The 17844-nt window shown below is 45.4% G+C and overlaps 1 protein-coding gene across 3 annotated transcripts in view; it reads left to right on the top strand.

Moving 5' to 3' along the window:
• The first annotated feature begins 413 nt into the window (after positions 1–413).
• HNF1B (HNF1 homeobox B) overlaps positions 414–17844 on the top strand; it is a 58375-nt gene continuing 40944 nt past the window's right edge. Inside the window, exon 1 of one of the 3 annotated variants that reach the window (XM_081173023.1) lies at positions 414–1882. In XM_081173023.1, coding sequence (XP_081029149.1) covers positions 1488–1882 — 395 coding nt within the window. In that variant the 5' untranslated portion in view covers positions 414–1487. The remainder of the gene's footprint in view (positions 1883–17844) is intronic. The other 2 variants (XM_081173024.1, XM_081173025.1) reach the window with 2 other exon arrangements.

Below are 17844 nucleotides of genomic sequence, written 5' to 3' on the forward strand. Positions count from 1 at the left end.
AATTACTTCTAAGTAAACACGAATCATTTCAGAGGGCTGGAAGCGCTTAACTTTGGCGGACCCTGCCTGCAAAGTGTTTAATCGTTTTGTTTTAACTGAAATGTATTGAGATAAAATGAAAGTTTGCTCATTGCAAATCACAAGCAGGGTCTTTTTCGTTGTTTAATTAAGAAATGTTTGTTGACACATGTACACATGCAAGGAAAGTTTACCTAATGCATTCTTGCAACTTATTTTTTCAAGTGAAAATAACTATTCCTAATTTCAATTCAACTTATTCTCAAGAAAGTGGATCTGGGCTGCAAATAAAAACCAACAAATTCACCAACGTGGAAGTATTTTTAAATGAAATATTATCATATTTCATTTGAAGTATATATGTTTTGACCAGTTTAATCATGCAATATATTGTTTTCTATAGTTCAAATTTGGACCCAGATCTTGAATATAAAAATACATACATCTCAAACGGCTTCTGCCGTTGTTTTAAGTCTTGACAAATTTCTCTCTAATGAACCTCAGAAAATTGGAACTGGTAGTGAGTAGTCGGGGCATAAGAAGGAGAAATAAATAATAATAATAATTTGGTAGGTTCTTCTACCTTGCGAAGTGACAGGTAATATTTGTCCTGTCAAGGTTTTCCTTACCAGACTTGAATCCAAAAAGAAATCGAAGGAGATAGAAAGAAATCTGGGGAGTTATAGCTATAAAAACGGAACGTGAAATTGACCAAGCCACTATTTTAAGACAACGGTGAAACTGTGATCCCGGCAGAGCCGGTCAAGGGATCGGGACCCATCTTTCCCCAATTTATTTTCTTTTTAAGCGAACGGGGGGTTGTGGGAAGGTTTCGATCCTGCACGCTTAGCTCAATTTTTTGAGTTTACACGACGAGGCGAATCGATCTAATCTCCCCAGCGGTTTCCAGATTAGCTCCCCCCTCCCCACAAGAAGGAGAGACTCTCGGTCGCCCATGATAGCTCACCTCACCCTCCCTCTCACTCTCTCCCTAAACAGGTTCAAAGTACAGTGAAGAAGAAGAGGAAAAAGATTTGGCGATCTCTTAGACACCCTGGTTCTGAGCGCAGCCAATTCTAGACTCCGGGCAGGGGAGAGAATCGTGGTGCGACTCCCTCTCTCCTTCTCCCCCTCCCCTCCTGCCCAGTACCACCCCCCTTGCCCATCATTTGCATGCTGCAAGAATGCCCCCGCCTGCCCACTTCATTTGCATATCTTATATTGCCTAATGGAGATCATCAAATTGGAGTAGAGGCCGGCCGAGGCATCCTTCGAGGGTGATTCTCCAGTGATCCTCTCGGCAGAAACAGGTGTCAAGACTGGAGATTCGGGGGGTTACCATCCGAAAGGGAAGCAAAGCTGGATTTCTGAGGGTCGGGGTTTTTTTGGACGGTCTCTTTCCTCACCCCTTCCCTAACCCTCCCCCCCTTTCCCTCCCTTTTCTCTCTCTCCTTCCCCCCTGGTTTAAAATGGTGTCCAAATTGAGCGCTCTGCAGCAAGAACTTCTCGAAGCGCTCCTCACCTCGGGGGTGACCAAAGAGGTCCTGATCCAAGCTCTGGAGGAGCTGATGCCCACCTCCGGCACCGCCAGCGGGAATAGCAACGCCGCCAGCAACGGCGCCTACGGGGTCAAACTGGAAAACTTGCAGCTCTCGCCCAGCAGCGGCGGCGGCGGCGGCCCCGACGTGGACAGCAAGCCGGTTTTCCACACGCTGACCAACGGGCACGGCAAGGACAAACTGTCCGGGGACGAAGGCTCCGACGACGGGGATGACTTCGACACCCCGCAGATCCTCCGCGAGCTGCAGGCGCTCAACACCGAGGAGGCGGCCGAGCAAAGGGCCGAAGTGGAGAGGATGATCAGGTAAAAATTGGGCAGCGGGGACGGACGGACGGATACCCGGGCTCCGATGGAACGTCCAGATCAAAAGGGGAGGATGGAACGTTCGGATAAACGGAACGTTCGGTCGGAGGGAGCGTTCGAAGCCGGCGGGAGCCTTTGGCGCAAAAACTCTTTTTTAAATAGAGCACGGAACGCTTAAAGAAAAATGGGGGGTGGAGTCGTTTTAGAAGTTTCCATTTAAACTCCCCCTCTTCGCCCCCACAGTGCATCCCCATTTATTTCATGTCTCCTATTGAAACATGGATCGATTGGGGAACCCACCCACCACAAAAAAAGTTTGCCCAACCGCGTTGTTGTGATCCCCGTGGCCAGCATACATATGCCTCACCCGCGCGCAATTTGAGAAGGCTGGTCTGGATGCAGGACTGAGGTGTTCCCCTTATTCTGCCACCCCCTTTTAAATGCATGAAAACTGATTGCCATGCAGGCTTCCTGGATCTTGTGCGTGTTTTACCCGGGAGTTAGTCCACTGTGTTGAGTGGGGTCTTCCTTACTCAGAGAGCCTGTTTTAGGGGTGCAAGTCCAAGAGAAATGAAAAACTCCCGCCTTCCCAGAACCCCCTCACGTGAAACCCTTCCCTCTCACGCCCAGCAAGCTAGTAAACAAATTGTCACGGTAAGCGGGGTATATACAATGTTTTTATTATTATTATTTTACAGAAATTGTAGATTGCTCAAAATCGAAAATAAAAAAACCCTCTAAACCACTTACCATGATTTCACCCGCCATTTCAACAGGTTAAGCGGGAGGAAAAGTAATATTTGGACTGGAACTTTTTAAAAATAGAAAAGCCGAAATATTAGCCACGCTTAGGGGAGAGTAAGTCCCATAGAATGCAAGGAAATGAGCGAAATTCGCCTAGGATTTCGCTGCAGGGTTTTTTTCTGAGAAGACGCAAAAGAGCCCAGTGGCTGCTCCGCTGCTACAGCTGTTCTTGTGGTTGTGCTTTTTGAAATCGACTTACCTAGAAGTTGAGTTTCCAGCTGCCCTCTGCCCCTCCCCTCGGACGCTTCTTTGCCCAAGGTGAAGGCCAAAAGGGAAGAAGGACGAGACTTAAACCGCTTGAGGGAGGGAGGGGGATAATTTCAGGGGGGGGTGGAATAACGTGGGAATTCTTCCTTTATTTCACATCATCTTGTTTAAATGCGCTATTCTTCGTGTGAGCGTGCACCTGTGTGTACATAATTTGTATAATACCGTATACATAGAGTAGATAATCACAACTGCTAGATACGTATGTATTATGTCGTGCCTTAATTAGGCATTGCACGCGTTATATGGATGACGCACGTGTCATTCGTGAAGGTCAAAAATTTGGTGGATTTTGACAGTCTCAGGTGAATTGCGGGACGGTCGGAAACTAGGCAGGCAACTCCTTGTGATTCAGACACAAATCGCTGGCGATTAGCTTTGGTTAACCTCGGCGTATTATACCCGTGCATATAATCGAGTTTTCGTTTATTCCCAAAGACTGCCTGGAATTGGCAACATCGACGCAATGTCGAGAAGTGGCCAAGTTTTGTGGGATTCGCTGACATTCTCTAATTCATATTGATGAATATACAATGTTTTCATGAAACACACACACGGTGGGGAATTTTCAGCACCTATATATGTACATGAATATCGACAAGCGGCCAACTTTTCCGAAGTCGCTCTTATACAACGTTGTCTGACCCATATTGTTGAATATATAATATTTGTGTTTGTGTGTGTGTGTGTAGATATATACTCCTCAGTTGCTTTTCTAAAGACAAATCATAAGCATGATAATCCATAATAAATAATAATAATCTGCCATCATCTAGTCAAGAAGCCATCCATCATAATCAATCATAATAGCGATATAAAGTCCATAAAGAGAAGTGGGAGTTTGTTGTTAAGGGGTATATAACAACAACAACAACAACTAGTAATAGTAGTAGTAGTGGAAATATATTTGTGGGTAGGCCCCAGAGAGAGAAGTGTGAGTTTGATTAAAAGGGAATCTAATAATAATTAACTCCGAGTAAACCCTTCCACTTCCTAGTAAGATTTCCCTCCCTCCTCTCTCTGCAAAAACTTTTCTTTTGTCAAATAAGCACCTCGTTTGCTTCCATCCCCTTCTCCAGTCCAAGTTCCTCTTCTCTTCCCTTCGATTTGTTAGCTAAAGATCTTATAAATATGTGTGTATCTCCCAACTGAAAGTCAGCTGAACGGCTTTGACAAGTTGGTTACTAATTATCCCGCGTAGTTTACGATTTTTTTTTTCCTTTAGCAAAATATCAACTAAATAAACTCTGCTATTTATTAACCCCACGCCTCAATTTAAAGAGAAGCTGGGGATTTCTTCCCGGTTTAGCTCGACTCTCCTCGGCGGCCTAGAAGCCAACAGCTCAAAAATGGCTTTCAGTCTAAAGGTAACTTTTTTTAAAAAAATAATAATACTTTTTTCTTGATTTATTCTGATGGAATGTAATTGACTAGAATTAGGTTAGGTTAGGAGAGCCAAGCATAAATATATTTCCCATTATTCCCATCCTGCTTTTAAAAAAAAGCTATTTAATTGGAAAAAATATGAGGTGCCTTGTTTTTTAAACAGAATCCAGGAAATTCAGTAGTTTATTGAACGATTTGTTTCGTATAATTCAATTTCGTTGAAGTGTGTTCAGTGGGATATGCTTAATGTTTTGAGGATCGCAGCCTGAATTATTAAGGTACTTTTTGGCACCCGATCCAGCGTATAATTTACTCGGCAGCAAGTTCCAGGGAGTTCAGTCGCGCTTCCTCCAATTTTAACTGGGCAGCATAGGATTTAGTGAACGGGGCTTTTCCGAACAAAGGTGGTCAGGAACGGGGGCTGTGTGGGCTGCAATCTACTATTGCCCGTTTACTTTGGAAGCAACTCCCTACTCCCATCCAAGAGAAACTGTGGCTTACTTCAGAGTACTGTAAACCTACCAGAACAAGGCCACACTTTTGGATCCTATGGGCTGCCTGGGGAAGTTCATCCCGGAGACCACGTTTCTTCTTTTGTGGCCGGATCTTAACCAAGTTTCCTTCGTTTATTTCCAAAGGCGCTTACTTCTGAGTAAGCGTTTTTTAACAGCCTATATATAAGAGGCAGATCCTGCGCGCGCCTTTGTCCAAAAGTCAACCCCGGTGAGTTCAAGGAGGTTTACTTTCCGGTAAATACCCAACTGCTTGGTTTAAACTGGTAGGCATATCGCCCCAAAGAAACACTCCGGTCCCATTTGGACGTAGCAAACTTCCCTTGATTTTCAGTGCAATTTACGTATGGGTAATAAATGTCACGAGGGGTGGGTTTGGGGAACGGACAACCTTCTTCCTCCTCCCCCCCCAAAAAAACCTCCTAACCCCCTGAGATTTTCAGGCCAGTATGTCAATCCAATTGTCTTGGACAAACTCTGGAATAAAAAAGGCTTGAAACCACTCTGCCTCATTTTAACAGCTCCGAGAGAGCAGGGACCAGAAGCCCCACCGCTGGCCCGTTTACACGCCATATCATAAAACCGGAACATTTGTATACGTGCTGCCCGAGCATTTGGAAATGCGCAGTACGGTGCTCTTTCAACATGTCTGTCCTCAGAAAGAAACACCGCCCCCCCCACCCCCAATCTAGGATTGCGGCCTCAACGTTGTAGAGGCTGCAATCTTATCCACGGCTCCTCGATTAGAAAGGAAGAGGAAGCGAAGTCCGGGGCTGACTCACGAGTAAGCACGCACAAGATCAGGCCGCGCCCTTCTGGGAGAGAGAGACCCTTGGCATCTCTTGCAGGCTAAAGGGATTTGGCAAGGCGTTTTGTGGCTCCTAATCTGGTCAGTTTCCCATTGATCTGAATGATCTCCATTCGCAAGAGGGCCAGGCCTCTCTCGATCCACGCTCGGACCGGTTCGTAACAGTCTGATCCAATGAATGCGTATTTACTTAGAAGCTAAGCCCGTTGAGTTCAATGAGTTGGGCTCCCAGGGAAGTGTGGGCATAGGATTCCCAGGGCGAACTTACTCAGAAGTAAATTCAGTGGGGATTGCAGCCTAGGAGAATTCCACGGGAAAGACCCCCCAGCAGCAAGCAGGATCATTTCTTCAGTGACTGCATTTTAACTCTGTTCCACGAAGCAGGAACCAGTTTGGAGTGCCTTTGCACAGCATAGAAAACATGCAGAGAGGACCAAACCCATTTTTATGGAGGGCTTTCATCCAAATTCCCAAGTTTTCATATTATTTTATTTTGGCAGATATTGTTGCAAATATTCAGTCCACCAAAATGATGGTTTTGGTGCGTGTGTTTTGGTGTATTATCAAATGTTAGGATGTATGGCAAAATGGAGCCTCCCAAGTCTGGAGCAGTCTACCTCTGGGTCACAGCTGCTTGGTACTGATAGTAGGGGAAGTTCATATCTTGCCAAGGGTTCTGAAACTCATGTCTTTCAAGGGGAGGTTGCCCAGCTTGTCAAGAGCCAAGAATGATGGACACTTTCCCTTGATCCGTACAATGAAGCAGTTCTTACGTTTAAATAAATCTGACCCAAATCCGATGGCGTGGAAGATACTGGAGAACATAAACTTCCAGCACGTGGGGACTGGCTGTTATTAATTTATTTCTATAAATCATCAACAGAAAGATACACAAGAGCTTGCGATTAAAAAAAGAGAGAGGGGGGGGAGGGTTATTCATTGGCGAGGTTGTAAATCAAATCCTGGTTTTGTGTATGTACCCACATGTGTCTCTGTGTAGCGGTGGGGGGAGATGTTGGTTGGTTAAGAAGTGAAGAGGGAAAGCCTACACAGAGATTTCCCGCCGCTGCCACGTCTTTCAAAGCACACTCTTAAATAAATAAGCAGAAGCATGGTAGTTGTGCTCTTGCAGGAAGGCTCCTCAAATATTGCCTTGGCCTGGCCAGCTCTAGTCAATTCGCTCCAAGGCAGGTCATTCCAGTTAGCACCCAGTCTTACCTGGAACAGGGACACGGGTGGCGCTGTGGGTTAAACTACAGAGCCTAGGGCTTGCCGATCAGAAGGTCGGTGGTTCGAATCCCCGCGATGGGGTGAGCTCCCGTTGCTCAGTCCCTAGCAGTTCGAAAGCACGTCAAATTACAAGTAGATAAATAGGTACCATTCTGGCGGGAAGGTAAACGGCGTTTCCATGCACTGCTCTGGTTCACCAGAAGCGGCTTAGTCATGCTGGCCACATGACCCGGAAGCTGTACTCCGGCTCCCTCGGCCCATAAAGTGAGATGAGCGCTGCAACCCGAGTCAGTCACGACTGGACCTAATGGTCAGGGATCCCTTTACCTTTACCTTACCTGGAACACAGGAATCAGCCTTATACTAAGTCAGACCAATGGTTCCTCTAGACCAGTGTTGTCTACACTGACTGACAGCTGCTCTCCATGGTTTCAGGCAGGGGTCTCTTCCAGCCCTACCTGGAGATATGATGCAGATTGAATGTGGGGAGTTCTGCATGCAAGGCAGATGTTGTACCCTTGAGCTAGGGCCTTTCCTGTCATATGGTGGTGCTGGATTCACATTTGTGGCTGGTTGAAAGGGGCACCCCCTCCTTAGAATCATAGAACGGTAGAGCTGGAAGGGACCACGCGGGTCATCTAGTCCAACCGCCTGCAATGCAGGGATCTTTTGCTCATGACCCTGAGATTAATAGACTCTCGTGCTTGTGCGGGGAGTGGAGGTGAAAATGGAACTGTGAAATCAAAGGACGCTAATAGGGGAACTGCTACAAAAAACAATTTCCTGTAAGCCTGCTAGATGCCATTGGACTTCAAATCCCATCAGCCCCAGACAGCATAGCCAGTGGTCATGGATGATGGGAGCTGTGGTTCAGCAACATCTGGTGGTTACAGGTTCCCTATCTCTGCCCTTGGGACATCTGGCTAGTTCCTGCTGCAAAGAAAGGCTGGACTAGATTGGATGGTCCAGCCAGCCAGTCCTTATATTATTAGATTCAGGTAGGTAGCCATGTTGGTCTGACGCAGTCAAAATAAATTTAAAAATTGTCCAGTAGCACCTTAGAGACCAACTAAGTTTGTTCTGGGTATAAGCTTATACCCAGAACAAACTTAATTGGTCTCTAAGGTGCTACTGGACAATTTATTTATTTTTTTATTTATTTTGACTTATATCACTTCTGGGCTCTTGCAAGACTAACACCCCCACGTCAGCCCCCCCAAAAGTGAGGAGATAAGCTCCCTCTTGATGGTAGGAAAAGCAGGGTGGGGTCATGTGATGCTAAAATTTGGCGCCCCCCCCCTGTTCTACACTGCAGCCAACCAGTCACGCTTCCCTAAAACTGCCTCTGGTTGGGTTGTGAGTGTTAGAAAGTGCCAACGTTTATTAATCTGAATGAAGTGTTTTGAAAACCACTTTGTGACTAAGGTGGAAAGTTGCAGGGATCCTACCCCTCAATATTGGTCTCCCATCCAAGTACTAACCAGGCTTGACCCTGCTTAGCTTCCGAGATCAGGTGTGTTCAGGGTAGTATGGCTGTAGACCACCTTAATGATGGTGTAAAAGATGGTACTGTTCCTGCACTATTAATACCGGTTTAGAAGAGGGATTTCAGCAGCTATAGCTTGTCATGTGAAGGGCTGCCTTTTCTGTCTTTCCCATGTTCGCAAACGGAGTCTGAATACTGGCAAGACAGAGGGTCTGTGGGTGAGTAGATCCCAGGTCCTACTCTGGATGGGATCACAGTCCCCTTGAAGGAGCAGCAGTTTGGGGGTGCTCTGAGATCCAGCTCTGTCACTGGAGGTGCAGCTGTCCTTGGTAGCTAGGGAGTTTTTGTTGGTAAGACAGCTATGGCCATTCCTGGCTTGGGATATCTGGACCACAGTTGTCTGTGCATTGGTAACCTCACGGTTAGAGTACTGCAATGCACCCTACATGGGGCTACCCTTGGGACTGATCTGGAGGCTGCAGTTGGTGCAGAATGCAGCGGCAAGGTTGCTTGCTGGAGGCAAGCTATTGCCAGCATATAACAGCTTGCTTTCAGGATCTGCAAGCTGGCTGCCGATTTGCTATTGAACCAAGTTCAAGATTTCAGTGCCACGGCTACTTGAGAGATTGCCTTATTCCTTCACTGCAAACTTCGGGGACCGTCTTTTATGCAAGGTCCAACATTTACAGAAGTTCCCTCGATGGTAATGCGGAGCAGCAGGGCTTTTCGTGTGGCTTCCCCTGCCCTGTGGAATAGCTTTTTCCTGTTGAGATACAAAAGGCACCCACAATCTGCACTTTCCAGAAAAAGCTGAAGACTTGCTTGTTCCAGTGGGTAAATGGACAAATGGGTCTTTACCATTAGTGTTCATTTGTAACAGTTTTATTCTTGTTTTATATGTATTTGTTGTTCTTGGCTTTTAAACGATTTTAAATTATTTATGTGTAAATCACCTGGAGACGGTGGTTTAGGTGATTAATAAATTAATTGAATAATAATAATAATAATAATAATAATAATAATAATAATAATGGGAATACCTAGCTCATAGGTGACCAACCTCTGCTGGATGACTTAATTAACATCGGACATCTGGCAGGAAAGCTCTCCCAACCCCTTCTGAAGATGTTAAAGGTAAAGGTAAAGGGACCCCTGTCCATTAGGTCCAGTCGTGGCCGACTCTGGGGTTGCGACGCTCATCTCGCTTTACTGGCCGAGGGAGCCGGCATACAGCTTCCGGGTCATGTGGCCAGCATGACTAAGCCGCTTCTGGTAAACCAGAGCAGCGCATGGAAACGCCGTTCACCTTCCCGCCGGAGTGGTACCTATTTATCTACTTGCACTTTGATGTGCTTTCAAACTGCTAGGTTGGCAGGAGCAGGGACCGAGCAACGGGAGCTCACCCTGTCACGGGGATTCGAACCGCCAACCTTCTGATCAGCAAGTCCTAGGCTCTGTGGTTTAACCCACAGCGCCACCCACGTCCCTCTGAAGATGTTAGGGATCATGTAACTTTCTGCCTGCAAAGCAGATGCTCTTACCACTGAGATGCAGCCTTCTCCAGCAAGGCAGAGCCTGCTCACCCTTCTAGGCAATTGGATCCATCCCTGAACAGTTCCTAGCATATGTAAGTTTATTCTAATTTGAAGTGGTGGATTTTATTCCCTTGAAAAGCATTGCATTAGAAAGGGTATGGTGTGTGTTAGCAAAATCCCTTCTGTGAGATTACCTCTGGCACTGTCTATTTGCACTCGCGATGTTGCAGACATCACACAACGAGCACAGCTGTGCAATAAAAGTGTAACGCCTGACCTGTGCTGAACACATTGCTTGAAGGACTAGTCCCAGCAGTTTGTCAAAACCTTTTAGATAAATTTTGTGCTAACTGCTGTCGGATTTATTTTAATGCTGTTACTGTATTTTTAATGAACGTTGTTGTAAATCGCCTTGCGATCTTTTCATATTAGGCAGTCCTATTTTTAATGCATATTCATATTTCTAAGAGAGAGAAGAAATGAAAAATATCTGATTTGGCCTCAATTGAGAGTTCAAGGGAGTTGGATAATGGATAACCAAGGCAGTACCCAAAACACTCAATCAAAGCTACACTAAACTTTCCCTTAAAAACCTATAAGGAAGGAGATTCCCTAATTTTCCTCAGCTGGCTGTTAATTGCCAAACTGCTCATCTAGATCCATGGTTTTCCTTAATATTTAACACCAGCCTTTCCTTGTACGCTTGGGCGTATCTTCATTCCCTGCTAGGGAGGTCTGAAAATACTAAACATACATTGTAAACAACTTGACTCAACCACAGCCAAACAGGGGTTATCTTCAATCTGTGACACAGAGGTAAAAACGCTCAGGTTTATAATAACCCATAATCCAGGATGCCCCTCATTTGAACTCCACTGAACAAGGTATGGAGCTCATGGCTGATGAGAAGAAAAATATGAAAACAGGTGTTCTGTTTTGTTTTACAATTCCCATTCCAGGATAATGGGGGTTCTGTTGCTACCATTGTTATTTACGGCACCTGCGTGTGTAGAAACAAATCTCCTAGCACAAAGGTAAAATGTACATTTGTTGTTCTGCGTGCTTTTGCCATGCCCATCATATGCATAAGGCCCTCGGGAAGTTGCTCAGTAGGGAATGTGGCCCTCAGGCTAAAAAAAGATTCTGCCGCCCTGCTATACACGCCAGTGTGGTGTAGTGGGTAAGAGCGGTGGACTCGTAATCTGGTGTACCGGGTTTGATTCCCCGCTCCTCCACATGCAGCTGCTGGGTGACCTTGGGCCAGTCACACTTCTCTGAAGTCTCTCAGCCCCACTCACAGAGTGTTTGTTGTGGGGAAGGAAGAGAAAGGAGAATGTTAGCCGCTTTGAGACTTCTTAGGGTAGTGATAAAGCGGGATATCAAATCCAAACTTCTTCTTCTTCTTACCTGGGACTCAGTCGCACTGAACTAAATGGGACTTACTTTTGAGGAGAGCTGCATAGGATTGCGCGCTGCAGAGCTACAAACCTTTGCATGCGTTTAACCTGCGAGTAAGTCCCATTCAGTTTCATGGCATTTTCCTTCTGATTTTGACATCTGTACTGTAACCGGTCTTTACACAAACTAGAGCAGCTATCCCTGTCCTTGGATCCGAGTTGCTATATCTTGTATTTTCCTTAGTCATTTAGAATTTGCCTGTCCTAAATGCAGTCTAATTCCCCAACGCCACCCATTATTTTTAGTGATCTTGATCTGCTGAAGACCAGAGAGTAGTTTGTAGAAAAGAAGGGAAAGAACAGAATATATTGTTGAGATGATATTTTCTAAATTGCTTTGGGAAGTAGTAGATTAGTGGCCTGCTTGTCCTTTCCAAAATAATATTCCAATCTTTCCTTCCTTCTTGAGTAAATTATATATTGAGAATTGGGATGAAAGGAGTAAGAAAGCACAAATCATGTTGTTTGTGATTGCAGTTTTATAATACAAATGGTATTTAGTTCATCTCTAAATTACAGCTCCATTTCCCAGTACAGCAGAGCTTTCCAAACTGTGTGTCGCAACACTTTAGTGCATGGGTAGGTAAACTAAGGCCCGGGGGTCGGATCAGGCCCAATTGCCTTCTAAATCTGGCCCGTGGACGGTCCAGGAATCAGGGTATTTTTACATGAGTAGAATGTGTCCTTTTATTTAAAATGCATCTCTGGGTTATTTGTGGGGCCTGCCTGGTGTTTTTACATGAGTAGAATGCGCGCTTTTATTTAAAATGCACCTCTGGGTTATTTGTGGGGCATAGGAATTCGTTCATTCCCCCCCCCCCCAAAAAAAAAAAATAGTCCGGCCTGCCACAAGGTCTGAGGGACAGTGGACCGGCTCCCTGCTGAAAAAATTTGCTGACCGCTGCTTTAGTGTGTCAGCTGCAGTGTGTAAGTGTGTTGTGCCATATTTGTCCATATCTCTTATAAGGGGTTAGTTGAACCTCTGGTTTGCTAGTAAAACTGAATTACTGTATCGTGAAATTATGCATGTCACCAGCATGAAAAGTTTGGAAAGCTCTGCTTGTACAGGCTTCCATAGGGTTGCATTGTAGCATGTGGTACAGGGATTATTATGGTATTTATTTATCTGTTTTGTGCCCTTGTACCCCACTCTTCAGGCAAAAAGGCGCCCAGGGCAGCTTACATATAATCATTTCATAGAATCATAAAATTACAGAGTTAGAAGGGACCTCATGGGTCATCTTGTTCAATGCAGGAATTAAATCAAGACAGTCCCTGCCCACAGGCTAATGAGGATGATAATGATTCACACAAGGGGAAAAGGACAGGAAGGGAAGGGAGTGGAAATCCAGCTCAGTCTCTATAGACCTTGTTGTCTTTATCCCCCTCCCCTTTTGAAACATGTAACAAGCAAAGATAGACACTGTTGAGGAATTATCATGCACCTGGGACATAATTTTGGGTAGTTTGGTAGGGGAGGACCTGTGTTGTGGAACAGATCCTTTCCCACCCATCCCAGTAATTCAGGACTGGGGAATTTTTTTCACTCCTAGGTCTTCATTCCCTACTGATCAACCTTGCAGGGGCCAGTGGTGGGTGGGGCTAAAGGTAAAAGTGGTCTAAGCAGCAACTGTAAATATTACCTTTGTATAGTAGTTGACTGTTTCCTACACACACTCCCACCCCTCTCTCTATCCTTCATCCAGGCAAGTGAGAGGCGTTATCACAGTCCAAGGACGCATTCCAGACAGGCAAAAAAGATTTTGGGTGCAATACTATGCTGGGGGGTGAGGTGTGGGGTGAGACTTCTTGAGGGCCAGACAGAGAGGTCTGGAGGCCACATTTGACTTCTGGGCCTGAGGTTCCCCACCTTACTTGATCACCTGTTTCTTTTGTCTTTTTCCCTTCTGTGTTGGGGTAGGAGGTGATTTTCAACAGCTGATGAGTGCAGACTGGTTATGAACTGGATTGAGTCAGAGATGTCACAGTATAGCTTACCTGGTGCTGTTCAGCCTAAAAGCTGTTTCTTTCTTTCTTCCTCTCCCCCGCCCCCCCCCCCCCAGTCATGGGGTGGAGGGGTGGGGGTGGTGGACTGTAATGACAGTTCTTGTGACTTGACTAAATTGTGTGTTCTCATGGCTCATAAAGCAGACAACCAAAAGAGACCAGTCTTCAGTGCATAATTAAAAAGCAAACAGAAGTTTGCCGTTTGAAGGCCACCCAGAGATGCAACTTCCTGGTCCATTGGGGACCTATAACCTATATTAATATTAGAGCAGCGGTTCCTTCCTCTTTTTTTTTACCCGCACAGACCATTTGAAAATTGCTTAGGGTCTCTTGGTGGGTTTTTCTGTGTCTTCTGTTGATTGCCGTTCACTGTGTTTGATGTTGAATGATTTTCAATTGTATTCTTATTGCTTCTTTTATTGCAAAACACAATAGAAGACATAAAAGAAGCCATAAAAATCCCATTAAAAACAGTATAAATATTCAATGCAATGGATGTGCCGTCTTTCAACACACACACACACACACACACACACACACACACACACGGCTTTAAAATAGTCTGTACATTGCTTTTGCCCTGATTACTATTTTTTTAAAAAAACAGCTGACTGCTTTTAATATTCTCATTTTAATGTATTTCTTTTAATCTGTTTTACTGTGATTGCTTAACTTTTTCACAAGCTGACCTGGGAGGGGCGCAAGGGCCACTTTCTCTCGTGAGCAGCTTTCCAGGGGCCACATGCCCATAGTAGAGAGAGGCCAGAGAAAAAGTTGATGGAGCCAGAAACAAAAGTGGGCAGAGCAAGAGAGATATGTGGCTTTTACCTTTGTGGAATAGCCAACATTCCAACTATGAATAAACCAGGTGTTCCTGCCCATGCACAACCACTCACTTCTCTCATCCGGGCAAGGAGGAGATATTATCATAGTTCAAGAACAGATTCCAGCTAAACAAAACACCCAAGGTAGACCAGTGACTGGCATGGGCTGCAGAGACTCCTACGTGCCTGATAAAGAGAATTGGAAGCCCATTTCCAGCCTCTGAGCCAGAGGCTCCCCTCCCCTGGATCAAATCAATATCCAAGAGCAGTGAAGAGGTAGACCTCAGCTGAGGAAACACAACCTGAATCACGATGCCATTGCAGGCTCAGTCCTCTCCCCTGGTGCAGTTTTGGATGGAGAAGACCCACAGAACCCCTGCCCTTAGTACTCCAGGGTTTCCAGTGTCAGGGCAAAGTTTCCCTCCTGTGCAAACAAAAGATCAATCCCATGGCCCCGAAGAGGCTTTTGCAACCAGGTCCCTGTTTGCTTTAAAGGGAGCCTTTGTACCTGGAGAAGAGGCTGGCATTAGGGAGCCTAGTTCAGGCCCGCCCACAGGCCCGCTGTGTACCGGGTGATGAGCACAAAATAATAAGCACACATCCATCCTATGAGAACTTATTTTGCCACCTAGGGTAGGGGCGGTGACCCCGTGGCTCTACAGGTGCTGCTGGACTATGGCTGTCATAATCACTGGTTCTGCTGGCTGGGGTTGAAGGCATAGCTGTCAATGTTTCCCTTTTTTAAAGGGAAATTCCCTTATTCCGAATAGGATTCCTCGCAAGAAAAGCGAAAAGTTGACTGCTATGGTGGAAGGTAGCCCAATACCTGGAAGACCCATCCTTGATTTAGGGAGTATGGACACACGTTTCATGACACATACGATTATTCTTCAAGAGCATCTAGGACAGCGTACTCACCATACATTTAAAGCGCACACACTGAAAAGAATTCTGGGAACAGTAGTTTACACCCAGAGCTACAATTCCCAGCACTCTTAACAAACTACATTTCCCAGTATTGGGGGAGGGGGGAAATATGCTATAAATGTGCTTTCAATGTGTATGCTTCTTCTTCGGCGATCACTCGTAGCCGAATAAGATTGTCTTCCATAATCACGATTTTAACAATGAGTCTGTAAGTGACTGTGGAGGCCAATTCTGGATCCACACGTCCTTCCACAGTGGGGACATTGGTCTGACCACCTCACTGTTTTATGCAACAAGTCGTTATTGCTATTAAGCTTTCAGGTACCTTGTTGGTTCATAATAATAATAAAACCAGAAGTAATAACAGCATGATAAGAATGCCTTTCGTAGGAACTCAAGAAAGCTTGCTCACTATGTTAGGGACACAGGTAGCTGAGTCAGACCATTAATATGTCCTGCTCAGTATTGCCCACACTGATTGGCAGCATCTCTCCAGGGTTTCTGACTCTGGTTCCTCCAGCCCTAGTGGTTGGCTGGCATCCTCCGTGGATTCAGTAGCTGGCTCATGTCCTCATGAGGGAAGAGGGGAGATGGGAGTCCTGGTTCCTCAGCAAGGACAAGCTTTATCCAGGAAAGGGGGAAGTACATGCCTCCTCCAGTCCCTTTCCCTGAGATTCAGCTATACAGCTGAAAATAAAATGTTTGGAGTGTGTTTTACATGCAATATACGATTGTGAAACTAGATGGCGATGGTGAGCCTTATGGAAAATTCAATGTATTTTTAAAAACGCTTTTAAAAAATCATTTTCAGAACGTTTTTTATGTGTGTCTAGATTCCACCCTGGCCTCATCCTCCTGTTTCCCATCCTCCGTCATCTTAAGGTCTGCCACTCCACTCCTGAGCCTTGCTGGACTTTGGGACTCATGGCAATGTGGATGGGGAGGGAAATGAAGAACTGGAGGGGAAGGGGAGCAGATTGGAGTACTGTGGAGGAAGGTATGGCTGGCACAGGCTCCATAAACGCCATACAATTAAAAGCACATTTAGATCACATTCCCTCACCCTGCAAAGAATATTGGGAATTGTAGCTGTTCGGGGTAAACAACAGTTCTTAGGATTCTTGGGTGTGGGAGAAACACTTCATACAACGACATTTTGTTGCTGGTTAGTAATAACAGTGCTGTTAGCCTGCTGAAGAAAAAGTAACAGAGTCTAGAGGCACTTTGTAACTTGGGATACCCCCAGACACCCTTTTTATTGTGTGTTCATGATTATTTTTGATCATTTTAGTATTGGGGTCAGTCCCACATTGTCCTGCTTTTCAACGCTGTTTGTGCCTGCTGCTTCATTGCCAAACAACACATATCCTGCAACTGCCTCCTGAAATCCCATTGCTTTATTATACCGCCAATATTCTGGTTTATTTTTGCTCTGCTTTTGTTGCGCTGTACCCCTTCCAGACAGCAATAATGGGATGTACCACTAGGGAAGCCCCACGGCACCAATGAAAACAGGATAAATCCACCACAAATGCTCAATTATTGGGTCAAAAACATGTAGAATGTACCCACAAGGAACCCTTCACAGATATGAGACAGGCGGGGGTGGGGGCGGCATTGAGGGAAAGGGCAGATTTTGGAGGAAGAAGTTTGTGTCTCTGCAATGCCTGGCTGGGCAAAATCCCCTTTGTATGTCAGTGCAGATATAGTTAAGATAGGTTTTCTTAATCCAGAGAGCCAGGGTGTGTGTTTTTTTAATAATCCAGGAGAATAAATTCTTGGCATATTTCTTGGGAGGATGTTGTGGGGTTTTATTTGCCTATCCTTGTTGTGAAGATGGCTGAGACGCTGAGGGTGGGAGAGCAGGGCAGGTAAACTCTGTGACAAAACTTATCCGAAACCACAAACCCGCGAGCCGCCTGTGATTGGGCAACTTCCAATGTTTGTCGGAGGATTGGTGTGTTTTCCTGACCTCGTGCATGTAGCTATCGTACGTTTCTGTGACTCGGCAAAGGGCCTGACTTCCATCCAATAACTCTGGGTACACAAGGCAAGAAAAGAGATCGCAAAGTGGTGTGGTTTTGTAAGAAAAGTTGCCACTGTCAACTGTGCACTCCCTGGTAGAGTGAGAAAATGTTCAGAGGTAACATTTTCAGTTGGTTAGTGACAAACTCCAGATGTATAGCCATATTGGTCTGTTGCAATAAAAAGACATTTTAAAAGAATAATGTGGCAGGATAATTTTTTTGGTGTGGAGTACTTCTGAGGGGACTGAAGGCAAGAGGAGTTTATATTTAATTTCCACACTGAGTGCAGATGGTGGATACTCTTATTTACGCCCCCTTCCCACAAAGAAGCACTTTGTCCACCTGTTGAAGCTTCAGCATCTGCTCAGATGTGGATTAATCGCAAAGATGAATCTGGCCACCCTCAGGCAGCTACTGGAGCCCCAGAGCCCCAAATACTGCCCCCTGTTCTGGACTTCATATTGGTAATAGTGGTGAGTGGCCATTTTGCAATGCCCAGTGTGGGATAATGGGTGAAATTAAAATGCCACTCTCTTATGGGATGCCAACATCATTAGACTACTTCCACATGTCCTAGAGACCTGTAATTTGGTCTATGAGTAACTCAACATGCTCTGGTGATTTTTTAAAAAATCAGGAAGGTAGAGGCAATTACTACATTTCTCCCTCAAAATGAGGGCATGAAGTTTTAC

The sequence above is a fragment of the Podarcis bocagei genome (assembly GCF_964188305.1).
Source record: "Podarcis bocagei genome assembly, chromosome: 15".
In the NCBI taxonomy this organism is placed as follows: Eukaryota; Metazoa; Chordata; class Lepidosauria; order Squamata; family Lacertidae; genus Podarcis; species Podarcis bocagei.